The sequence below is a fragment of the Callorhinchus milii genome, unplaced genomic scaffold (assembly GCF_018977255.1).
Source record: "Callorhinchus milii isolate IMCB2004 unplaced genomic scaffold, IMCB_Cmil_1.0 Scaffold1, whole genome shotgun sequence".
NCBI classification, from domain to species: Eukaryota; Metazoa; Chordata; class Chondrichthyes; order Chimaeriformes; family Callorhinchidae; genus Callorhinchus; species Callorhinchus milii.
In genome coordinates, this window is record NW_024704742.1 from 12,788,735 (window position 1) to 12,815,099 (window position 26,365).

A 26,365-nucleotide genomic window follows, 5' to 3' on the forward strand; every position below is an offset into this window, starting at 1 on the left:
TATCCCGGCTGCTTCCTATGCAAAATGTTAATAACGGACTCAATTTTACTTGTCACTCTGCTTAAAATATAACTTGTCACATCCTAGAAATTCTTGTAAGAACTTACTTCAGATAACTGGTCCGATAATACGACATTCTGTATCGCAGAGATTCCTTGCCCTATCCCTTGACTGGTGTGGACACTTGGTGCAGCCCTCCAATAGACCAGAGGCCTCTGTGATGCATCTGAGAATGTGTGCCCAATCTCTGCCGAGTGCCCTAACTAGTCACACTGCTCCCTTGCGGCCCGGGGGACATAACAAGCCACTCCAAATAATTTGTCGCTGAGCGCTTTTCCCTTGAAGTGAAGAGTTATCAGGAGTTTACTATATATAAATAGTATTTTCCTTGAAGGATATTGCTAATATTGCTAAGTGTGGTCTAGTGAGTGTTTCAGGGGAAATTAAACAGGCATAGTGGCATCCCTAAAATATACAAACTTTGGTGGTGGATCGGTCAAGAATGCAGAATGCTCCATAAATTAAACAATATATATAATGCAATATAATAAAAATATATATTGTGCGTTTAGGGAAAACACAGAGACACACAGACACTCACAAACACATTTGGTTTGTAATGGTTACATGTTTACATAAATGTCTATACATGTAGATGCTTGCACGTACTTTGGACAATGGAATTATTTGTTCAATCGGTATTAAAGCCACATTTAAATGTTTTTAAAATTGTGAGCTATGGCAATTTATTGATGTTATTTATTTTATGCTTTATAAAACACATCAAGAATTATGTACATTTTTACCTTATTCTTATTGAATAACTTTATACTTTTTTTTGATAATTTAAGCAATTTTTTTGAATTTTAAAAATATTTTTGCATATGCATTTTGTGAATGAATGTTTTTTTATATATTAATATGCTTAAGTTCAGCAGAAGTTAATTTCTTCCAAAAAATATACATTATGTACAAAAGTTCTATCTCATTGGTTTTTTTTGGTGGGGGAAGTGAAATTCATCAAGGCATGTGCTGGCAATGCTGGGGAATAGAACTGGTTTCCATTTCACATCCCAGTTCCTGACAGGCAAATCCACATCAGGTGCTGCATGTGACATGGCCAGAATACTCAGCCCAAACACAAAGGTCTTCAAAAGGGGAAAAAAACATTTTGGAGGTTTAAATTTAAAATATAAAAAGCACCTGCCCAAAACCAATTTGTACTGGCACTGTGACAAAAACACACCCAATTTGGTGTGAACCCATCCAAACTTGGGACGCTACCATACTTGAGGGGCACTACATAAATGCACGTTGTTGTTGTTGAAAGCAATCCACCAATCAACTAACAACCAGGTTCCTTGTTTGTGAGTGCCCTGACCTGGGTAGGACAAATTTGAAAGTCTGCAACAAAAAGAAAATTACATTTGTATAGAGCCTTTCACATCGGGAGGACCTTCCAAGGCGCTGGACAGTCAAGAGTTTCGGACCTGAGCTTGGGATCGGGAAGGTCGATGGCAGGGGAGAAAGCAGGGTGATCGACGGCACGGTTGAAGAGGAAGGTCTTGAGATGGGCTTGAAGCCAGCGAGGGAGGGGGCGAGGTGGAGGGACTGCAGAATGGAGTTCCAGAGGGTGGGGCAGAATGGCAGAAGGCCCACCCACCGATGAAGCCGGCCGGAATCCGCTGAGCGGAGGGAGAGAATAGGATTGTTAAGGGGTTAGGAGGTCGCAGAGGTAGAGGGCTATGGGGAGAGAGTGCGGGAGTGCGATTAATTTGGACAGCTCTTTCAAAGAACGCGGGTGCGGCCACGGGCACGGCCATGGGCGCGGTGGGTCAAATGGCCTCCTTCTGTGCTGTATAATTCTATGAATTTATGAACCCTGACCAACACTGAGCAGTCAGTGGTGCCCGGAAGTGGCCACCCGTGTGTCCACAATAAAAACTCGCCTTTAAACATCTTCATCTGGGATAGGATGCGTCTGTGCGCTTTTTAAACAAAAACAAAGCTTCTAACAATGACACCTTTTTTTAAGGGAAGAATTGACGTTCTGACACTTTTTTTTACCCCAAGTACTGTGACGACGTACAGCGATGTGCTCTCCTCTCTTCCCCACGCCCTGCGTGCCGGACGCAATGACGTCGGGGCAGCCTCGCTGTGGGTGTAACGGGCGGCTTTTTCAAACATGGCAACGTTCGGCAGAGGCGTCCGCGACTCAAACGGGCGACTGTGGCGGCGACTGCAGCGCGAGGAGGAGGAGGAGGAGCAGTGGTGAGTCTGCGCCGCCCCGACCCGACCCAGGGCCTCGGCCCTGACATGGCGGCGGCCGAAGGCGTCAGCATCGGCGACAAGATCAAGGTAAACAACAAGCTGCCGCGCTCCACAACGGTGGAGGGGGGAGTGGCGCTTATCACAGCCACCACAGGCCCTCACTATCAAGGAACCTGGTTGGTAGTCAATTGGCGGATCGCTTTCAACAACAACAACAACAACTCACATTTATACAATGCCCCTCACCCCCGGCAGTGTCCAGGGTATTTGGGAGTATTTCCCGGGGTAAGAATCCCTAAAACAATAATAATTTGGTCACTCAATCCGCGTCATATCTGCCCACCACTTCTCCTCCCTCCCCATCATGTGCAGTGTTCCTGAGGGCTCTGTCCTTGGTCCTCTCTTTAGTATCTCCCGCTCAGCCATGTCATTTCCAGGCAGAGGTTAACTTTCACATGTAAGCAGATAACACCCAACTCCATCTCTGCCTCCAGCCCCACCACTGCTGTCCTGGCGGATTGCCTGTTGGACAACAAATCCTGCATGAGAGCTAATTTTCTCCAGTTGAATGTCAACAAGGCACAGGCCTACCTGCTTGCTTCCTATCAGCACCTTCTCCCAGTGCCTTGGGACGTCCTCTTGATGTAAAAGGCACTTTATGAATATAGTTTTGTGTTTTGTATTCTCACCTCAGGTGTTGACTGCATCATTCTATAATAACACAAGCTGTAATGCACACTCTACGTCATGGAGCCAGTGCGGAAACTTGGTTTCTTGTTTGACTCTAAACTGTCCTTTAAATCTCATATCCGTGCCTTGACCCATTCCAGCTTTCCCTAACCTCTGCAAGATTGCCCGCCTCCAGCAATTTCTCTTCCCCTTGGGCCGCTGAAATCTTTATCCAAGCTTTTATCATGTCCAGGCTACAATTCAGCACCAAACTTCCCAGCTCTTCCCTCCATAAGCTTCAGAGCATCCTGAACTCTGCATCTTATTTTGTCTCCCACACCAAGCTCGATGAGCCTATCAGCCCCTTCCTTATCCATTTCAACTGGCTCCCCATCCCTCAGAGGATCATGTTCAAGATCCTCGCTTTTAAATCCCTCCACGGTCTTGCCCCACCCTACTACCTCCATGCCCCTCTTAAAAACGCTACCAACCTACCCACTCCCTCCACATGACAGGCAACCAATTGCGCAGTGTCCTACAAACAGTTGTGGATGAGTGACCACATTTTTAAAAATATTAAATTTAATGAGATTATTACCCCTGGAAAGCTATCCGCCAATCGACTAACAACCAGGTTCATACTTACTACTAGGTAAACTGAGGCATATGGAGTAAGGAAATGTGCCTAAGGTTTTGCCCTGTCCAGGGATTGAACCCGGGTACTCTCGCTTGCGAGACGAATGCTCTAACCAATACATTACAGGACTGCAAGAGTTTAATGCAAGTGCCTGACTTTATATATCTAAACTACTGTTATAACAAGGTCACTCTGCAGTTTATTTTCCTAACTGAAATCTATTAGCTCTATTCTATGATGAAATGTTGGTCAGTCTCCGTTGGTGAATGTACTGTTGGTGAATTGGGAAAGGAAGAGGAAAGCTGAAGTGTTTCAGAGTGGCAGAAAGTAACAGTAAAATCTTTCATTTATAATTGTGATCTTCAAGAAATTCATTACAAATTTGAAATGCTGATAATTCGTATAGAAACTTTATGAAACCATGACAAAGACTGCCATGGCCTAATTTGCGGAGTCAATGTGCTGGTTTCAACAATAAAGTACTTGGTGCACAAGTAATATACAATATAATATACTATTTTGGTAGATACACAGCAAAGTCAGATCCACTTGTTAAAACTGCCCTGTTACCATTAAAGTCTGTAGTGGTCTTACAAAAGATTAGCATGAAAAATGCAATTGCTTTGTGATTTAAAAGTCCATTGAAATCTATTATTCCTACACATTGCATGCTGAATTTTAACAAGAAGTTTGTCATCAAGTTTGGATAAACTTATTAATCATTGCCTTGTAGGAAATAATAATAATAATCCTTGCATTTGATTATTTTATTATAGCGCCTTATCATGTCTTCAGTATGTCTCAAAGTGCTTCACAGAATATACTGTAAAGTGTAGTAACTGTATATTTTTTGGGCAAATGCAACAGCCAATTAAGCACAGCAATAATACAATAATAATACAAGAAATGTCCCTATAGTTTTTATATTTGAGAATTCATTTCAAAATGTATTTAACTGGCCACCTAATTGGGTCGGTTATCTTGGATAGATGCATAAAACCTGATGGTGCTAGCTCACAAACACAGCAATGGGAGGTCAGCCTCCTCTGCTAGATGTAATTCTTCAGTTGGTAGTATTTAGGGAAATGCTAGAGGCTTTCTGCCCTGGAGTATTCTTTTAATTAAGTAATGGGTCTTAAATTTCTTTTGATGAGTAAAATCCAACCTTGTCCCTTCAAGAGGTAATATTTTTAATACATAACCTTTTAAGACTTTACTTTAGATTGGCTGGAGTGTGATAGGCTCACGATCACGTAATTGGCTTCCACGTTTTCTGGCTGCTGTCCTGACAGACTGTCTGTCGGACATCAAGTCCTGGATGAGGGCAAATTTCCTACAGTTGAATGTGAACAAGACTGAGGCCCTCCTGATTGGCTCACGCCAGCACCTCCGCACCTTAGGCTCTGGCAACATCAACCTCCATGGTTGCACACTTCAACTCCCCAAGCCAGTCAGGAACCTCGGTGTCTTGTTCGACCCTCACATCCCTACATCCAAACCATGACCCGCTCTGCCTTCCCTCACCTCCGTAACTTTCAGCGCCTTGGGACGTCCTCCCGACGTGAAAGGCGCTCTATAAATGGAACATCGCCTGACTCCGCTACTGCCTCCCCCTTCAGGCCACTAAAACTCTTGTTCATCTCCTCCAGACTATGCAAACGCCCGTCGGCCTTCCCAACTCCTCCCTCCACAGGCTGTAGATAATCCAGAACTCTGCAGCCCGTGTCCTCTCCCGCACCAAACTCCGTGACCCCATCGTCCCCATTCTCGCCCGATTCCATTGGCTCCCTATCCTTCAGAGGAACCAGTTCAAGATCCTGGTCCTCACATACAAAGCCCTCCATGGCCTCGCCCCACCCTATCTCTGCGACCTCCTAACCCCCTACCAACCCGCCCATTCCCTCCGCTCAGCTGGCTCCGGCCTGCTCCACGTCCCCCGACCCACTCGCCCCACCATTGGGGGGAGAGCCTTCAGCCACTCTGCCCCCAACCTCTGGAATTTCATCCCCCAATCACTCAGCCTCACCCCCTCCTTAGCCCCCTTCAAGTATAACCTCAAGACCCACCTCTTCGACCATGCCATCGGTCACCCCCCTTCCCCTCCCTTCGCCTCCCTGACCCCAGCTCAGGTCTGAAATGCTGTATGCTGTCCAGCGCCTTGGGACGTACTCCCGACGTGAAAGGTGCTACACAAATGTAATCTTGTTGTTGTTTTGCACATAAAACATAGTCAATTCACTTTACAGTATATTCTGTGACGTGCTTTGAGATGTCTCAATGACGTGATAAGGTGCTACTATCAAATGCAAGGATTATTGTTATATGTTCACTTCTTGCCAGGGAAATGGAGTTGGGCTGGATACGGATATTTTCCTTCCCAGTTTCTGAAATTTGTCTTAATAATAATAATCCTTGCATTTGATATAGCGCTTAATATACTGTAAAGTAAATTGACTGTATATTTGTGGGCGAAACATGGCAGCCAATTGCACACAACAGTATCCCACAAATGGTCGTGGGATGAGTGACCAAATTATTATTTTTTTTCTTGAGGGATTATTATTAGGCGTGTGGAGTAAGGAAACTTGCCCAAGGTTTCACCCCGCCAGGAATCGAACACAGGTCTCTGACTTGCAAGGCAAGTGCTCTAACCACTGAGCTGCAGTGTAGCAAGGAGTAACATTACTTGTCTTAGTTTCCTCTTCCCCTCCCCCACCCTAAAACAGTTTGTTGAAAACCCCACAAAATATACTTTAAGTTCACTTTACAATATATTCTGTGAAGTGCTGTGAGACGTCTCAGGTGACCTGGCAAATCAGATATCTTTGTATCCTAAAGAAATATCTAAAAAAATTGATTTATAGGAGGAAGAGATTATCAAATACTATCTTAAATATAAATTTCATTATAATATAATCTTCAATTGTTTTGGGAAGAGGAAACTCACTTATATTCATCTTCTGAGTAAGCAGCTTTCCTGTTCTTTAAATATCTGCTCATTTCTCCAAATATCAGGCTAAGGCGCTACATCAAATGCGATATTGTTATTACGTTAGTGTTTTTGCAATACCTGTTGGTGGAGGAGTCCTCTGGGGACCTCCATATAACTCAGACTCTACATTGTTGCTTAGAGACTGGAAAGGCGCTGATTCTGATCTAACGCGGGAATAAGCCCGGGCTCGGTGTGCAAGCCCTGTGTGTGGTGTGTGTGTGTGTGTGTAAGCCCTCCAGCCTGTGTGTGTGTGTAAGCCCTCCAGCCTGTGTGTGTGGGTGTGTGTGTAGGGGGGGTGAGTGTGTGTGTGTGTGTGTGGGTGTCTGTGGGTGTGTGTGTGTGTAGGGGGGGTGAGTGTGTGGGTGTGTGTGTGGGTGTCTGTGGGTGTGTGTGTGTGTAGGGGGGGTGAGTGTGTGGGTGAGTGTGTGGGTGTGTGTGTGGGTGTGTGTGGGTGTGTGTGTGGGTGTGTGTGTGGGTGGGTGTGTGGGTGGGTGGGTGAGTGGGTGGGTGGGTGTGTGTGTGTGGGGGTGGGTGTGTGGGTGGGTGTGGGTGTGTGGGTGGGTGTGGGTGTGTGTGTGGGTGGGTGTGGGTGTGTGTGTGGGGGTGTGGGTGGGTGTGTGGGTGGGTGTGGGTGGGTGTGGGTGGGTGTGTGTGTGGGTGGGTGTGTGGGTGTGTGTGTGGGGGTGTGGGTGGGTGTGTGGGTGGGTGTGGGTGTGTGTGTGTGTGGGGGTGGGTGTGGGTGTGGGTGTGTGTGTGTGTGGGGGTGTGGGTGTGTGTGTGAGTGGGTGGGTGGGTGTGTGTGTGTGGGTGTGTGTGTGGGTGTGTGTGTGGGGGTGTGTGTGGGTGTGTGTGTGGGTGTGTGTGTGTGTGGGGTGTGGGTGGGTGGTGGGTGGGTGGTGGGTGGGTGGGTGTGTGTGTGTGGGTGGGTGTGTGGGTGGGTGTGGTGTGTGGGTGGGTGTGGGTGTGTGTGGTGGGTGTGGGTGTGTGTGTGGGGTGTGGTGGGTGTGTGGGTGGTGTGGGTGGTGTGTGGGTGTGTGTGGGTGTGTGTGGGTGGGTGTGTGGGTGTGTGTGTGTGTGTGGGTGTGGGTGGGTGTGTGGGTGGGTGTGTGGGTGTGTGTGTGGGTGTGTGTGTGTGGGTGGGTGGGTGGGTGTGTGTGTGTGTGGTGTGTGTGTGGGTGTGTGTGTGGGGGTGTGTGTGGGTGTGTGTGTGTGTGGGTGTGTGTGTGTGGGGGGGGGGTGAGCGGGTGGTAGGGACTGACGGCCTCCGAGGAGTTCTAAAATGTTTGACCGAGTGCTGCATTACATCTTCATGAAATGCAGGAATGGGATCTCAGACGGTGTGAAGGTGTCAGTGTCAGACGGTGACACAGCCATAGAGGTGCCCTGTAAACCCACCGCTTTAAACAAACCACTTGCGCGCAGTTTTAAACGATCGACTTTTGTGAAGATCGCGGAGTTGCAGACGGCTCAGGAAATACCGCGCACATTCAATAGGTTTTAAAAGTCGGCGTCTAAACGGTGTTGATATTTTCCATGTTTGTTTTACAGGATTTCAAGGTTTTAACCCTTCTCGGGAAAGGCTCCTTTGCATGTGTTTACAAAGCAAAGTCTGTGAGCACTGGTGTGGAGGTAGCGATCAAAATGGTAAGTTTGTTTGCCTTTTAAATAAAGACCGCTATTAAAGCAAAGGGTTAAACCTGTAACGGTACAATATAGTGCTTAACACTATAATAGGTCGAATTCCAGATACTGAGAAAGTGAAAGGTAAATTTAGAAAAATCAAGATTAAAGCCAATATTTTTTTTCAGCCTTATTTTCTTTGTGAGTTATTATTTCACCTGGTAGACACTTTTCCCAGAGAAGAAAGCAGTGGGAATCACTTAAGCCTCGGGGAATGTTACTGAATTACTGGTCTTTCGGAGGTGTGTAGGAGCGTCTGTTGGTTGTCTGATTGTCTTCTCTCCCTGTGGGGAAATACTTATGTTGTGTTGGGTGTTTGGCTGTGGTAGTGCAGCTGAGATGGCAATGCACAGTTTGGGGATTCCTGGGTGCTCACCCACCCATGTCCCGTCACCCTGGTGCTCCAGCACTTTGCACTCCTTGCTGTCTGTCCAAGATCCTAGTGACCCTAACTTGTGAAAAGGAAATGTAAAACCCAGTCGAATTTCTTGCAAAGAATCAAATCCGAGTTACAGTGGTTATTTTAGGGATTGTGCTGAGATTTGAGAGTTGCTAGCCATCTTTGCGGAGCCCAAAAAATTTAGAACTTAAAAAAAAGTAGTCGGGTACCACAGCATCAGACCACATAGCTGAGTGAGGTCTCTGATGGGGGTTGATTCAGTGCAGTAAATCAAATGTCATTTAGGGTATAATTTTAAAATAATAGTGCAGTAATACAGTAAAATTTGGATACGTCTAATCTATATAGCGTTCCAGGACGCTATCCCCCATGAAGCGTGCTATATATATATATATAAACGCAAAATACTGCAGATGCTAGCTATCTGAAATAAAAACAGAAGTTGCTGGGAAAACTCAGCAGGACAGGCAGCATCTATGGAGAAAGGAAAGTGAGGCAATGTTTAAGGTCCATGACCCTTAGTCAGAACTGGGGCATGTTGGGAGAGAGAGGCTTTTATTATGTGTGTGTGTAGATATATATAATGTGTGTGTGTATATACATATATAAAAATAAATGCCAATTGTTGGATATAAATCATATAATTGGATAAGTCATACTTCTGCCCAAGTCCTGTTCAGGAGTTTATATTCTATGCAAGTTTGACATAACTCGTACTTTGCACAAGTCATATTAAATGTATGATCCCAACGTCTGTGAGGTTTACTGTGTTCATTGCTTGTGGTCAGCTAGAAATATTTCGTTATATACATTTTGTTATCGTCACGCAGTGTTCCCCCTCCCTTGCCTCTTTCAAGACCCATCTCAAGACCCTCCTCTTTGACCATGCTTTTGATCACCCTGCTTCCTCCCGCCTTCCACCCTCCCCAATTCCAACCCCCAGCTCGGGTCTGAAACTCTGACTGTTCAGAGCCTTGGGACATCCTCCCGACGTGTAAGGCGCTATACAAATGTAATTTTGTTGTTGTTTCGTCCACGAAACATACAGTCAATTTATTGTGAAGGATGCTTAACATCTTCAGCATCTTTTATTGGCATTTCTGTAGAGTTTGATGCACATTTTTTTTCTGTCCTCAGATTGATAAAAAGATCATGCATAAGGTGGGAATGGTGCAACGGATCCGTAATGAAGTAGAGATTCACTGTCAATTAAAGCATCCATCCATACTGGAGGTAAAAAAATACCCGCTACTTTCAACCAGCTGCTTTTATTTAGTTTGTTGGGAAAATAAGACAAATGCATGACTCTTGTTTTCTTTCAGCTTTACAACTATTTTGAAGACAATAACTATGTTTATCTCGTACTTGAGATGTGTCACAATGGAGAAATGAGCAGATATTTAAAGAACAGGAAAGCTGCTTTCTCAGAAGATGAATGTAAGTGAGTTTCCTCTTCCAAAAACAATTGAGGAATATATTAATTAATGAAATTCATATTCATGCTTATGCTTGTTCAACAGCTCGACACTTAATGCATCAGATCGTCACTGGAATGCTCTACCTCCACTCTCACGGCATCCTACACCGGGACCTCACTCTTTCTAACCTTCTACTTACCGGTGACATGAACGTAAAGATTGCTGATTTTGGACTAGCAGCACAGTTGAAAATGCCAAATGAAAAGCACTTCACAATGTGTGGCACTCCCAATTACATCTCTCCTGAGATTGCAACCCACAGCGCTCATGGCCTGGAATCTGATGTGTGGTCTCTTGGGTGCATGTTTTATACCTTTCTTGTTGGCATGCCACCATTTGATACTGACACAGTGAAAAACACACTGAACAAGGTAATGTTGGCAGATTATGAAATGCCAAACTTCATTTCAAAAGAAGCTCAAGATCTGATCTGCCAGCTGCTTCGAAAAAATCCTGCAGACCGCATTAGTTTGTCTGGTGTTTTGGACCATGCATTCATGATCAAGTGTTCTTTATCCAGGAATAAAGATTTAGGGAATACAGAGGACTCCATGGACAGTGGGCATGCTACAATCTCGACTGCATTTACCGCAGGAACAGGATCTGGCATTAGCTCAATGGGACGCTTGCATCAAAAGACCAAACACATCATCGGACAGTGTCTTCCGAACAAGATGGCTGTTATCACCTCACAGAACAAAATTACCAGTGCTTCTTCATCCATGGAGGGCATTTCAGTCTTCAATGAAAGAGGAGCTCAAAGGGTTGAAGTTTCCAAGGGCGGTAGAGGAAGAACTGTAAAACAGACAGAGGAAGAACGACCTCACTCTCGCTGGCTCCGAAGAGCACACTCCACAGATCGGTCTGGTACCTCTCAACATCACATACTGGGAAAGCCAGATAACATGGAGCGATCTCATTCTGTTGAAGCTCTCACAAAGTCTGCCAGACCTGGAATTTACAGTCCAGCAGACATCTCGAGAGACACAGATGTTTGGCCTTTTTGTACAGGTGCTGTAGGAAGCTTTGGCTCCGACGGCACATGTAGAATTTCTCCACCAGTGAAACAGACAGCAAAGTAAGTAATGGTAAACCACTGCTCTGTTGGGAGGAAAGGAGCAGTTTAAAACTATGGGGGTAAAATTAGCCTGATTCTTCTTTCAAAGCTGGCGTACCCTGTTGCCCACCAGGTGGCAGCACACTCCTGAGTGGTTGCTTCCTTTTGAGGCCCCATTGCCTCCCATTTTTTGAATCCCGAATGGGAGATTAACAGGTTTCTGATTTCAGAACTACTGTGTGTACAGAGTTCCAGGGCTGGATCTATAGGGAAATATTTTTGGACCTATTTATAATGTGGGTGTTGAAGTTGTAAATTATGGATCATCTGTCAGACTCTTTTGTGTTGGGTATTTCTTATAATAATTTGATAATAATCATCCTTACATTTGATATAACGCCTTATCACATATTCGAGACGTTTCAAAGCGCTTGATCGTTCTAGGAGGACTAAACTTGGCTTATTTTTATCAATCAGCCAGAAGGCCTTGAGCCCATCCTGTTTGATTGTTTAAAAGTTAATCAAACATTGTTTAAAAGTTAATCAAACACCCGAGAGAAGGAGTTTAAAATTAAATAAATAACGATTATAAAAGTTCTTGCAGTGGGTTAACTTGTATCAGATAAACTGTCTAGGTTGGAGAATTCTGTAACCAGGGATAATAATCTCTTCTAAATGGGCTTAACAGGTTTCTGATTTTAGAACTACAGTATGTACAGAGTTCCATGGCTGGATCTACAGGGAAATATTTTTGGATGTATTTATAATGTGGGCGTTGAAGGCCATGGTTAATTTGAGTGATTGGGAGAAAAGTTTTGGCTCATGCAGAGTCAGGTCATATGTGTAGGCTAAAAAAAGACATTTTTAAAATTCACCTTGTCGTCAGCTTCTTTCAACTCGCTTATAAAAGACTAATCTTTTCTCCTTTTATTTTCAGCCCAAATTTTGCTTACCAGCACATTTCCAATGTGCTTCCCTTGAAGCAGACGGCACAGGCTGATGCAGCACAGCAGTGGTTTGAAAATGCTCAGGTGCCAAATGGTACCTAATAATGTTAATATAAACTATTTCTGTTTAAGTACTTTTCATTTTGTTTTTTCTCTTTCCCCCCCCCCATTTCCTCTCCTGCAGTTTATTTATGCCACACACTTTCATCAGCTAAAGTGAATGGCTAGAAGCTTGCTTGCAGCCTTCTGCCAATACCATCCTACAGCTGGCCAAGTGGTAGTGTGCAGATGGACATATGGCAACTGGTTCTTTGTGTTTTCAGAGCTGCAATTTATTTGTCATGTGGGTTGCTTGTTGGCAAGTCAACAAGGGGGAATAAACATAAGAGAGCTGATCTAATCTGAAAGGGTGTTTAGGGGGAAGGTCTTTATACAGAGTTGGTGTTTGCAACTGAGGCAGCTCCAGCTCAGAGTGGCTGAGCTGGAATCCGAGGTGCAGACACTACGGAGTATCAGAGACAGTGAGTGCTTCCTGGATAGCTACATCCTGGAGCCAGTCACTCCCCTGAGGGAATATACAGTCAACATTGGTTATGGTCAGGATAGGTCAATGGACAGTCAGGAGGACAACGGAAAGGGTGGTAGTAAATCCGGCATTAACCTTGAACAACAGGTATGAGATCCTCGGTACTTGTATCGACAAGGAAGCTGGTGAGGTGGAAGGAAAAACTACCTCTAACACTGGGGCAAGCGAGCGGATGGTTGTCGTCATTGGGGATGAGACTATTAGACAGGCAGACCCAATCATCTGCAACCCCAACCAGAAGACCCGAAGGCTTTGTTGCCTCCCTGGGGCCAGGGTGAAGGATGTCTCGGCAGGGCTAGAGGATAATTTAAAATACAAGGGCAAGGATCCGTTGGTGGTACTTTACACAGGTACCAATAACATCGGTAGAGTTGGCCAAGATGACTTGAGAAGGGAATTCGAAGAGCTGGGGTCCAAATTGAAGTCGAGATCATCGAAGGTGGTCATATCAGGACTGCTGCCTGTACCATACGACAATTGGTACAGGAATGAACAAATTAAGGACTTGAATGCATGACTAAAAGAGTGGTGTGGAACTCAGGGGTTTCTTTTTATGGGCCATTGACACGAGTATTGGAGGAAAAGAGAGTTCTTTCAGAGAAAATTGTGCTGGGACAACTGTTCTAGCCAAACAAATTAACAGGGAAACAAATAGGAATTTAAACTAGTAAAGGAGGGAATATATAGGTAAGAGAAACCATAAGTTAGCATTAGAAAAAGTAAAGGTGACAGTGCAGAATAGCATGCCAGATAATAGGAATATGTTAACTAGGGGTAAGAAGCTTGGCAAAGCAGATAAGGAATCAGAGAGTAGAGGAAATGGTAGGAAATTTTAAATGTTATATCTGAATGCGCGAAGCATTCAGAATAAAACTGATAAATTAAAAGCACAGATAGACACATATGGGCACGATCTAGTAGCCATCACTGAAACATGGTTACAAGGAGATCTAGGGTGGGAGTTAAATAATCCAGGGTTTCTCAGTTTACAGGAAAGATAGGCACTGTGGGAAATGAGGTGGGGGGATAGCCCTCTTAATTAGGGGTGAAATGAAAGCAGTGGAGAGGAAGGATCTGAAATCCGATGACCAGGAGGTCAAGACAATATGGGTGGAAATAAAAAATACGAAAGGGCAGAAAATATTAATGGGAGTGGTTTATAGACCCCAAACAGTGATCACAATATAGCAGAGTATTAATCAGGAAATCAGTAGAGAATCTAGGAAAGGTAAAGCGATATTAGTGGGTGATTTCAATCTCCACATAGATTGGGAAAACCTAATTGCCAAAAGTAGGTCAGAAGAAGAGTTCATTGAGTGTATAAGAGATAACTTTCTAGAGCAGCATGTCGAGGAACCAACCAGGGGATAGGCCATCCTAGACCTTGTTTTGTGTAACGCAACAGGGCTAGTCAGCAGTGTAGGTATTAAGAATCCTTAGGGCAGAGTGATCACGATATGATTGAATTCTGCATTAAGTTAGAGAGGGATATAGTTAAATCCCAGGCAAGTATTCTGAATTTAAATAGGGCTAATTTTGTAGGTATGAGGAAAGATTTAGGTAAAATAGACTGGAGTATAAGATTAAGAGGTAAAAATGTAGACCAACCGTGGCAAATATTTAAGGATGTAGTGCAAAATTCTCAGCGGTCGCATATTCCCTTGCGGAATAAGAGTACCACAGGGAAAGCAATTCATCCGTGGCTAACTAGAGCAGTTAGGGAAAGCATCAAATTAAAAGAAAACACTTATAAAACTGCCAAGAAAAGCAGCAAATCTGAAGATTGGGAGAGTTTTAGAAACCAGCAAAAAAAACCTAAACTCATTAAGAGCGAGAAAAAGGAGTATTGTAAGCTAGCTAGGAACGTTAAGTCAGATTGTGAAAGTTTTTACAAATACATTAAGAGGAATCGGCTAGTGAGGGTAAATGTAGATCCACTTCAATCAGAGACGGGAGAAGTTGTAATGGGGGATAAGGACATAGCAGAGTCCCTAAATGGGTACTTTGCATCTGTCTTCACCCTAGAAGACACAACAAGTTTGCCAACAATAGATATGCACCAAGGAGATAAGGACAGGGAGCAACTTAGGGAAATTTTCATTAGTAGAGAATTGGTGCTAGGGAAACTGTTAGCACTAAAAGTGACAAATCCCCTGGTCCGGATGGCTTACATCCCAGGGTTTTAAAAGAGGAGCTTATGAGATAGTGGAGGCCTTGTGTCTGATCTTCCAAAATTCCTTGGATTCTGGAACAGTCCCCATGGATTGGAAGATCACAAATGTCACACCACTATTTAAAAAGGTGGAAAGGAAAAGATGAGGAACTATAGGCCAGTTAGTCTCACATCAGTGATTGGAAAAATTTTAGAATCATTGATTAAGGATGTGGTAGTGCGGTATTTAGGGGAGCACAATATAATTAGGCCAAGTCAACATGGCTTTACAAATTTTGAGGATATTTTGAGTAAACTAGATATGGGTATATCGAGTAAACTAGATAAGTGGATGTGGTCTATTTGGACTTCCAGAAGGCATTCGATAAGGTGCCGCACAAAAGGTTAGTCCAAAAGATAGGGGCCCACGGAATTGGGGGGAGCATATTAGCGTGGATTGGGGAATGGTTAACGGGTAGGAAACAAAGAATAGGGATAAACGGGTCCTTTTCAGATTGGCGGGATGTGACGAGTGGAGTGCCACAAGGATCAGTCCTTGGGCCTCAGCTATTTACCATCTACATCAACGATCTAGATGAGGACATCGAAGTTAATATATCTAAATTCGCAGATGACACAAAACTAGGAGGAAGTGTCAACACAGAGGACGACATTAAAAAAATGCAGCGCGACATAGATCGGTTAGGTGATTGGGTAGGTAGGTGGCAGATGAAGTATAACGTAGGGAAGTGCAAATTCATCCACCTAGGGAGCAAAAACAGTAGAGCAGGTTATTTTTTAGAAGGGGAGCGATTGGAATGTGTTAGCGTCGAGAGGGACTTGGGTGTCCTTGTACACCAATCACAGAAAGTTAGTCTGCAGGTGCAGCAGCAATTAGGAAGGAGAACGGGATGTTAGCATTCATTATGAAAGGATTAGAGTATAAGAGTAGGGAAGTCTTGCTGCAACTGTATAGGGCCCTGGTGAGACCACACCTGGAATACTGTGTGCAGTTTTGTCTCCTTATTTAAGGAAGGATGTACTTGCCTTGGAGGGGGTGCAGCGTAGATTTACAAGGTTAGTACCAGGGATGAAGGGGATGAGCTACGAGGATAGGCTGACCAATTTGGGGCTATATTCTCTTGAATATAGAAGAATTAGAGGGGATCTTATAGAAACCTATAAGATCATCAAAGGGCATGATAGAGTAGATAGTGGGAGATTGTTTCCCCTGGTTGGAGAAACTAAAACCAGGGGTCACAATCTTAAAATCAGAGGCAGCCCTTTCACACTGAGTTGAGGAAGAACTTCTTCACTCAAAGGGTGGGGAATGTATGGAACTCACTACCCCAAAGGGCTGTTGATGCTCAGTCCTTGAACATATTCAAGACTGAGATAGATAGATTGCTTATTGCAAAAGGAATTAAGGGATATGGGGATAAGGCAGGGTCAGGTTATTAGCTGGAGTTAGATTAGAAGATCAACCATGATTGAATGGCGGGGCAGGCTCGAAGGGCCGAATGGTCTACTCCTGCTCCTACATGTTATGTTAATGTGGAATTCAATTCTGGAAGCTGTGGTTGAAGCAATGCATATTGGTGTATTTAAGAAGAAAAGCTCATGAGTGAGATGAGAATAGTGGGGAATAAAAGCAGTGTGGTGTATAAACACCATCATGGGTAGAATGTCTGGTTTCCATGCCATATCATTCTGTGTACTTGTATATGAATAAGGAGCTAAAACAGATTAAAACAGATCATGTCAATCTTTTACATTGTTCATTTAGATTTAATTAGATTTTTTAAAACAATTTCCCCTTGTAGGTACGTTCAAAAAACCAGTGGATGTCAGTTCCCTCAGCAATGCCAGTGGAAGTTTCCTCAGTGGAAGAAGGCACCAAATTCAAAATGAAGCAGTTTTAGTGAAGGCATGGGGGAAAAATCCAGTCAGCAAATTCAAAACTGATCCACTTCACAGGGACCATTTCAACAAGCAGACGATTCAGAGATGTGAACAGGTGCCACTAAAACATCCCAGACAGGGGGATTACAGGCAACCGGATGCAAAGTATGACACTCATCCAGTGTCCAAACAAGAACATTCCGTGCAAAGTGAAATGCAACACACTGAATACCAAATGAATGCGTTATGTGACAAGGTGTCGCCTTTGAGAGCACATAGGCTTAAACCAATTCGACAGAGAACAAAAAATGCAGTGGTAAGAATTTGCAAAATGAACTCCTTAAAATCATTTGGAGATTTTTACATTGTAATGGATTTGTTACAGATTTGTTTGCCAAATAGAAGATTGACAATTTAATTAAACACTGTCACCAGTCTCACTCACTGGTTGTAGCACTTTTATTGCAGGAAATGAGCAATCTGAGTCATCCACACGTTTGCATTAGATACATTTTCTCTCGTCTTCGGATTTTTTTTGTGGGATGAAGATATAACATGTAGATGTGACCATTCTGTACTCCCACATGCTCACCTCAAAATGGTAATATTTTAACCAATGTTGACTAGGGACTTTTATTAATTTTGTTAATAGCCTGTTAATTCCTTTCAATATCTGGTGCTTCAGAAACTTACATCGGCAAATAAACATAGGCATATTTTAATAGAATTTTTAGGGAGCTTTCATGAGTTCCGAGAGCCAACTTTGCAAATCTAAATGCTTTCTTTCCATCAGTAAATCATAGAATACACTTGAAAATTGGCATTTTACTCAACATGTTCTGGCTCCAAATCCCCCAAATAAAATTGGTCATTTGTTTCAAGGCTGTTTGTGGGACATTGCTTCCACATTTGCCTATAAAATAATAATAATAATAATCTTTGCATTTGATATAGTGCCTTATCATGTCTTTGAGACGGCTCAAAGCGCTTCACAGAATATACTGTAAAGTGAATTGACTGTATATTTTGCGGGCGAAACGCGGCAGCCAATAATAATAAGATGAACCACAAAGTGCAGTTGTGACAACAGATTTATCATGAGTGCTCAACAACTTGAAGACATACTTTTACTTGAGTTTTGTTTAAAACCTAGCCTGAGATTCTAGACTAAGACCTACCATGTTATAATTGAGTTTCTCTATATTGTGCACTTGGTGTCATTTAAAATATGTTTATTTGATTTGAAATGGCTAACATTTTTGTGTTGCAATAATTCATCTATTTAATTTACTCATTTTTCAGGTGAGTATCCTTGACACAGAAGAAGTGTGTATGGAGCTTCTGAAAGGAAGCGGTGCTCAGGAACGTGTGAAGGAAGTGCTTAGAATATCCTGCGATGGATACACAGTAAGGTTTCTTTTGTAGTGTCTATTTTGATTTATCCTTACTGTAAGGAGAGGGTCTGTATGATAGCTTTGGAACTCTCTCCCCTAGTCTCTCTGCCTTGTCTTCTCCTTCTCCTCTTTTAGATCGACTGAAGACCTTCCTCTTCACCGTGCTTACAGTCACGGTCACCTCCTCCCTCTCCGGAGTGCTCCAAGACGTTGCCCCGCCTGAAGGGCGTTATATAATGCAAATTTTTAAGTGAACTCTGAAAGGCTCATTTTATCTCAATCAGAATTCTCATATTGATGGTTTAAAATTTCCAATAACTATCTGAATTGGCTTTAAGAATACCCAGCTCCTCTGAAAGAGCGTTTCTGCTTCAAGTTATTTCCATTATTTTACAATAATGTCTATCAGTTTGGGCTCAAATGTGAAGAAGAAAGATGCTATGCAGATCAGTTTGTTTATAAGAACAACATAGATTCTGTTTTACTGCTTCACAGATTCATATTTATCATCCTAATGAGGGAAGAGGCTTCCCACTGGACGACCGGCCACCATCTGCCCCAGAGGATGTATATGTTTACCATTTTGATAATTTACCAGGTATCTATTGCTGAATAAACTGCCAAACAAATCTCTTTGACTTTTTGAAAGTGAAGTCCTGTGAATTGTTTTGATATTTCATAGATATTGAACTGATTGAAGACTTCAATCAACAAGAAATGTTTTGGTGTAAACCAGCCTGTTGTTTTTTCACCTTGATGTTGATAATAATAATAATCCTTGCATTTGATAGCGCCTTATCACATCGTCGATGTCTCAAAGTGCTTCACAGAATATACTGTAAAGTGAATTGACTATTTTGTGGGTGAAATTATTATAAATTGTTGATCACAAGCTAATGTGAAAAAACAGAAGTCTTGGGGCTGACTATCTTCCTGTAATTTTTTATGAACCTATAATCTTATATGCACTGAATTTTTAGGATGTTGAATTTCTAAAAATGCTGCTTATATGAATGTTTGCTAGCACAGCTGCCCAATGGCTAAAGGTGTGGTATCACTGATACTGTTTTACTTATTTTTTCAGAAAAATTTTGGAAGAAATACCAATATGCATCTAAATTTGTCCACTTGGTGAGGTCCAAAACGCCAAAGGTTACCCTGTACACTAAATATGCCAAATGTATGTTAATGGAGAATGGCCCAAAAGCTGATGTCGAAGTCCTCTTTTATGATGGTGAGGAGTAGTGTAGGAATGTTATTTTTATCACCAATTGCTTTTGTTTAGTATGTATTCTTTAATATTTTCAAACCTTCATTAATAGGAGGAAAAATCAACAAGACGACCGAGTTCCTTCGCATCGTAGAGAAATCTGGGAAGTCGTATACTTTTGATGGAGGAAAATTGAATGGCTTAAATGAAGAAGCAAAAATATATGTGGAACATGCACACAAGGTAAACAAATCCATCTATTTCATGGTATGATTCTTTTTAATAATCCCCTGGAGTACCCTATCACATTGAATTGTCTTAAAGCATTTCACAGTTTTCTGGAAAGTGATATTTATTTGTAAGGTGAACTGCGCAACCAATTTGTACATAGAAATATCCCACAAGCAGCTATAAAGTGAATTACTAATTTTTATTTGGAGGACTGTTGGCCTGGATACCAGGAAAAGCTCTCTTTTTGAGTATTGTCATAGGATCTTTAATGTCCAACTGAACAAGCAGACATGAATGTAGTATTAAATATTCTGTGTATTCCAGTAGGTGAAATGGATATTGTTGCAGATAATGCTATAATGTTGGTAGTTTGTGCCTGAGGCTGCAGTTTGAAAGCTGCAATTATATAATGCAGCCCTGCTATATCGGGCAAATCGCTTATAATACGATTGCATTGTGTACCCCATCCAGTGTGTGTGCACACAGCTGTTGGTCACATGCATACGTAGTGAAAGCTGCTGCCACGCTTTGTTTGCCGGATGGGGATTTAATCCCAATCACCATGTTATAATGAGGATGCACTGTATTAAACTTGAAATCTGTATAAATATAATTTTGCATCCATTCCACAGGCCCATCAGACATGCCTCGAACTGGAATCTACTATAGCAGCACAAGAAAAAAGGAAGGAAAAGCAGCTTTCATTTTTCCCAATAATTATTGGAAGGTAGAATATGAACCTATTAAATCTTTTTGTTTTTGTATTAGAGAAAGGTTTGTAAAATATAAGCATGACATAGTGCAATAGAAATACAGTTGAAACTTCAAAACTAAATACTGTAGAAGTTTTTTAATTGATGACTGTTTATTAGCCCCTCTGCTTGGCGGACACCGGCCTACTTCAGTTCCCCTGCACTTCTTGCCCCACCATTGGTGGTCAGACATTCAGCATCTCTGCCCCCACAATCTGGAACTCTTATCCCACGATCTCTGCCTCACCCCTTCTCTTGCCTCCTTCAAGTCCCATTTGAAGACCTTCCTCCTCAACCATACCTTCAGCCACAGTGCCTTCAGCAACCGTGCCTTCAGCCGTCCTCCACCCCTCTGGACCTCAACTTCCAGCTCGGGTCCAAAACCTTTTGACTGTCCAGCGTCCTGGGCCATCTTTCTGATGAAAGTAATTTATTATTGTTCTTGTTTGCGTTGCATTAATAAACACTGCTGGGTGCTTTCTGTTGTAATAGGAGGCCATCTAGCACAGAATCTGTGCCATCCGTATCTCGTTCAGTGGAGCCACAATGCATAGTGCAGGAGCAGCCAATGATTCTGGACAACTATTCTTCTAGCCAGTCAGCAAGCATTAGTCCCTTTGTAAGTAAAAACTTCAATACTTATCAAAAAGACATCTATAAGCAAAGAGCAAACATTTTATTTTAGTATTCTATAAATAACACGGGATCAAGCCCACTTAATAGTGAATCAAACATTAACACTCTGCCTCTTAAGAATTTGAATGTTGTCCACAGTGGTTTTGCCATCCGCGGTCACATAAAGCCATCTCTACGGGGCTGAAGTTTTTTCCCCTAGTTCCTAGTGGGCATGCTACACAAGACAGCAGCAGGGTGGAAGTTTTCCTTTTGTGGGTTATAATGAGGCTGCACTGTCTTACATCTCAAATCTATATCAATTTCATCTTGGATCCATATCACAGGTCTTCCAGCTCCAGGCTCAATAGTGTATCACTCTCTTTTAGTTGGATTTCTTGGTTTAAGGTCTTGAGGATCAAAGCTCTCATTCCTGCAAGTGATTTCAGCTCGGGTGCAAACCCTTCCCCATCCAGCTCCTTGGGACGTCCTCCCGACAAGAGAGGCGCTATAAAAATGCAACTTAGTTGTTTTTGTTGAAGCTAGCCAGTGTATTAAGTTTAGCCTGATTCCACTCTTAGTGCTGAAAGCCAATCAGCCTTGTGTTTTCAATGATTTTTGTACAATAAGCCCAAAGGTTATAAAAAGGGAGGAATTTTTTCACGTTTTGCACATTTTGAGAATTTTGTTTGTGATTTTTACAGATGTATTCATATGAAGGTTCAGATTTCACCACTGCTACTACGGTTTCTAAAATGAAACCTTCATCACCCACTCAGACTGTGAAGTATCCAAATGCAGCCCAGGTGCTGAAGTCTGTGTTTGTGCCGAATGTTGGTTGGGCCTCCCAGGTATGCAGAAAGTTTCATTCCTAGCAGGACTATGTTGAAGGGATAGGCAAATGGCCTTTTCAATTATTCTCTTTCAGAATTTTAATTTCTAACAGACTGCAATAAAAACTTACAAATTGGTGTGTGTGCGTGGGTTAGGGAAAGGTTTGGAGAAAGAAGCTTATTAGGATGACTAGAATGGCCATGTTTTAAAGACAATTTTAAAAAAAAATTCACGATTTTTATAAACAGGCTATGACTTTGGTTAGTATTATAAAGTATCCATGAGTGAAATTATTCACGTGTCTATGGGTTTCGTCTTGGTGGATAGTGATTTCACATGTTTAAGGGCATGTCCAGCAGTAGTTGGAAACGTGAACACCGTTTGGTTGAGGGGGTTGGAGGTGGGTTTGTAGTTGTGCCACAATTTCAAAAGCCTTTGCCACAAGTAGTGCTGACTTCAATTCCCAAGCTGACTTTGTAGGGAAGCAGGATTATATTTTTATAAAGTTGGATGTTTTTAAAAGAGGAGAATGAAGATTATAGCAGCGCTTTGGGGATGTGGATAGATAGGCTTTCAGATCTAATTTCAACAAAATATCAGATTTCATACACTAGTAAATTCTGTTTTCAAACTGAGCACAAGATAAAGTATATCCATTTTGCTCCTTTATTGAATGTTTTGTAGAAGTCATCAACATGAGGGAGGCACCCTTTTAGCTACTAATATTTCCCATTTGAAAAGGCAGAGCTCCAAGAGAGGTTTGCTGAGCTGGGATGAAACTTCTGAATTAGCAGCTGAGGTAGTGTATTCCCTGTACAGTCAACTGAGGTAGTCAATTGGTAATGCTAGCTTATCTCAACTGACTTACAAACTCAGGAGGGAGATTGTTTGTCACTATTCAATCTTCTAATGCTGTCAGAGGTCTCTCAGTATCTTGACTGCTATGTCCTTTGGGTCAGTTGGACATGTTTCAGGAAACCAGAATGCAAGGAGAGAATCTATAAAGAACTACTTACATTTACAGTGCCATTTACATTAAATAAATGTCCCAAAGTGCTTTACAGAATGAGAAATTTATTGAATGTTATGAAGACAAACATATGACAGCTGATTTGCTAACCTCTACTTTTGAGGTGTCTCAAAGACGTGATGTATATATCAAATCCAAGGATTATTATTAATATTATTACTTTGAAATAGTGATAGGGGATCCCTTTACAACCACCTGAATTGCAAGGTAGAGTGGAACCTAAATTTAACACAATGCAAAAAGGGATAACGATCTGGAAATAAACTTTGAAAATATTTAATGAAATTTCACAGATGGGAATTACTTATTTTCTGAGCAAGATGCCAAAGTGGATCAGTTCAGCAAGGGACGTCACCAAACTTTTATTGTGAAGCACAATAACAGACATTTCTGACAAAATGTCCAACTTTAATAGTTGTTCTTTGTGGCAGAATAGAACAAGAGTTGCAAATTCATGAACTTCAAGTAAAACAATAGTAGTATAGTAAGCAGTAAAAAGTAATAAACTGGAGCATGTGTGTAGAGGACAACAATTAGATGAAGAGAATGGAAATGAGTTGTTTCAAGGCAGACATGTAGAACATTTGGAAATTATTTCTGTTTTTCACCTCATGAAAGCGAATTAATTATAATAATCCTTGCATTTGGTGCACAGGGCCTTCCACATCAGGATATCCCAAAGCGCTTCACAGGATATACTGTAAAGTGGAGTGATTGTGTATTTTGTAATTGACAACAGGAGATAAATGTAGTCGTGAGAGGTGGGGGAATGGGAGTGGAATTGATGGACCTTTGGCTGCAAGTATCTATGATAACAGTATGCATTTTCCACAACAAACGTTATATCTTTCAATTACATTATCTTCTATATGCCTTTTTTGCTGTTGCATATATCTAATAATAATAATCCTTGCATTTGATATAGCGCTTTTTACGTTACCTACTTACTGCTAGGTAAACAGGCATGTGGACTTGCCCAACATTTCGCCCTGCCGGGAATCAAACCAGGTCTCTTGCCAGACGAGTGCTGTAACCACTGAGCTACAGAACTCGACTAGATAAATGCCAGCACCTACTAATTGGGTCGAATGGCCTGTTTTGGTGCTGTAGATTCTATGTAATTCTCATTCTGTTTTGACAGCTAACCAACGGTGAAGTGTGGGTTCAGTTTAATGATGGTTCCCAGCTCTTTGTACAATCAGGAGTCACATCCATCATCTACACATCTCCTCAGGGGCAGATAATAAGGTAACCAGTCGCTAAGACATGGACTAGAGCACTCGTTCCACATTTTCTCCTCCCATACTTTTTCCCTCCCATATGCCTAACTTCAGGAAGTCTAGTTTATTTGCTGCATTGAACCTGGATTGATTTCTCACCACTGACCAACCGGGCAGGTATTCTTCCCACTCACCTTGTTAACTCTGCAAGTGAACAATGCGGGTGGTCCTAGCTGGACAAGCAAGAGGAAGCTTGTCAAACAATGTGTTTTTAGTTAGTTAACTACAGCAATACTCCCAACACTGCGGGGTCCCCAAGCTCTTGCCAACCTGTGGCTAATGTTTTTCGGAATTAATTAAGCAAGGTGCGTTCCTCCAAGGAGAGAGTGCACATGCCATTCCAGACAAGGAAATTTCTATGCTTGGAAGAATGCATGTCTGGTTTGGACACTTGTAAGCATGGTGAAGGTTTTCCACGTGTCAGTCGCCTGGCTCGCTGGAAAAACATTTTGAGATGTTATCTTACCTGAAAGGTGTTAAACAAATAGGTTGTAATCCTAAATCTATTCAATTTTTAAGATCATTTAGCACACATCTTTGAGACAAAGATAATAACATAGAAAGGATTTTTTATTTAAATGTTGATAAATTACTCAAAATGTCATACCAAACTGCCTCTAGATGTCATTGTTGCTCTTAAGGCCTTGATTGTGGTAAAAGGATATTTCAATTCCTATCCACATTTAAACAAATCACCATTCTCCAGCTCTTCATTTTCATTGCTATTATTTGTAGAACTATGTTACAAATATGAAGGCTGTTTTGAGTATTTAAAGTATTTTGTATAGATTGTAATTTCGCTGAAAGCTTAATGATTTAAATGGTTTGTAACTTTTATGAAGTTTTTATTACTTTTAAGGAAAAAGCTAATGCAGCCATATATAATATATGGAGATCTTTGTTTCACTAGATATGGGGAAAATGAAAAGATTCCGGAGTATGTAAAAGAGAAACTACAGTGCCTCTCTTCAATCCTGGGATTACTAGCAAGTGAAAGAAGGCAGCAAAGAATCCAATAAAGCAGGATGTGAAATGGTGGCGACACATGGGTGAAAGGTGTTTACAAATATTCTTCTGGTATTCTGCACATTTACTTCCAGAGAGATAGAGAGAGAGAGAGATTACCACTTCTTTCAGTGGTTGTTAAGACTCTAATGTCCCTAAAGTTAATGACAACTACCACAAATGCCTGAAAAACTAAATTGGTCCTCTTGAGGTGCAGGAAACTTTCACTTGAAATGTTGAACTTTGCGCTGTAAATAGATTGTTTTGTAAAACTTGTTAACATTTATGGAAGATTCAATTTTTTCTATTACTCATTTGACAGTATATTTTTGAATGAGCCAATAACAGTGGAACAAGCAATGGAAATGCAGATTATCTGTAGAACTGGTTTACTTGTGCATACATTTGGCTTACGTACAATAGAAATTGTATATTCTGTGAGTTTTATTTTGTTTCTGTAAATTTTTATATAGAATCTATATACTGCTGACATGCATACCTTCTGATTTCAGCAATTTGACATCTGTATAGTGTGTACAACTGTTTTTAAAGTTTTCACCCAAAGTTTGCCAGACTGCATCCTGGCCTTTCAACCCTCCCCACCCTCAATTCTTCCTCAAACAGAAGTGGGACTGGCACTTTATATTGTGCTGTACAGCAAACTGAAACTGAAAACTTTTTAAAGTTGTGAGCAAAATGAAAAGAATTAAAATTGAGAAAAATAAATGCTCATTTGTAACTTTAACAAGCAGCAGTATACACCATCCATTGCATTATTGTGCAAACTGTTGTGAATAATGCCAAGAATGCTGTTAGCTCAACTGTATTTGTGTAGTTTTTTAGTTTGTGTAGTTTTTTTAAAAAGTCAGTAAGTATTAAATACTTACTGATTTATTGCTTTTAATGTCCAGGGTCCAGACTTTACAACTTGGTCAGTGGTTGAAAAGTGACATCGCCAGAAGTTGGAGTAAATCTACCAGACAATGACACCAGCACTCGACTGCTGAAACCTTGAATAAACTTGTATTGTGCTGTGTTCTAGGTTAAATTATTGCTTTTAGTTCGAAATGAGGGGAGGGGATACTTAATAAAGGAATTAAAAAGATTTTGTGAAGAAAAAAAACTCTTGTCCTTTTAAGAGTTCAGATGTGTCTTTCTGTGAATTCTGTATAAAGCTGTATATACTTTGCATCTGTACTGTATATAGTCAATTATTACTATGATCTTAATACAAATATATTGTTTT

General features: G+C 41.7%; 1 protein-coding gene across 2 annotated transcripts; it reads left to right on the forward strand.

Moving 5' to 3' along the window:
- The first annotated feature begins 2,149 nt into the window (after nucleotides 1-2,149).
- On the forward strand, nucleotides 2,150-26,365 carry plk4 (polo-like kinase 4 (Drosophila)). 2 transcript variants are annotated; one of them, XM_007910686.2, is made up of 17 exons: nucleotides 7,801-7,947; nucleotides 8,118-8,213; nucleotides 9,787-9,882; nucleotides 9,972-10,086; nucleotides 10,170-11,205; nucleotides 12,122-12,225; nucleotides 16,693-17,087; nucleotides 18,074-18,178; nucleotides 18,661-18,763; nucleotides 19,250-19,399; nucleotides 19,488-19,618; nucleotides 20,239-20,333; nucleotides 20,851-20,977; nucleotides 21,675-21,821; nucleotides 23,976-24,082; nucleotides 25,025-25,170; nucleotides 26,031-26,365. In XM_007910686.2, the coding sequence occupies exons 1-16, from the start codon at nucleotides 7,849-7,851 to the stop codon at nucleotides 25,131-25,133; spliced, it is 3,015 nt and encodes a 1,004-aa protein (XP_007908877.1). In that variant the 5' UTR covers nucleotides 7,801-7,848; the 3' UTR covers nucleotides 25,134-25,170; nucleotides 26,031-26,365. The 2 variants fall into 2 exon arrangements, with proteins under 2 accessions (XP_007908878.1, XP_007908877.1); XM_007910687.1 differs by lacking the exons at nucleotides 7,801-7,947; nucleotides 26,031-26,365 and adding an exon at nucleotides 2,150-2,358 and having other exon boundaries at nucleotides 25,025-26,024.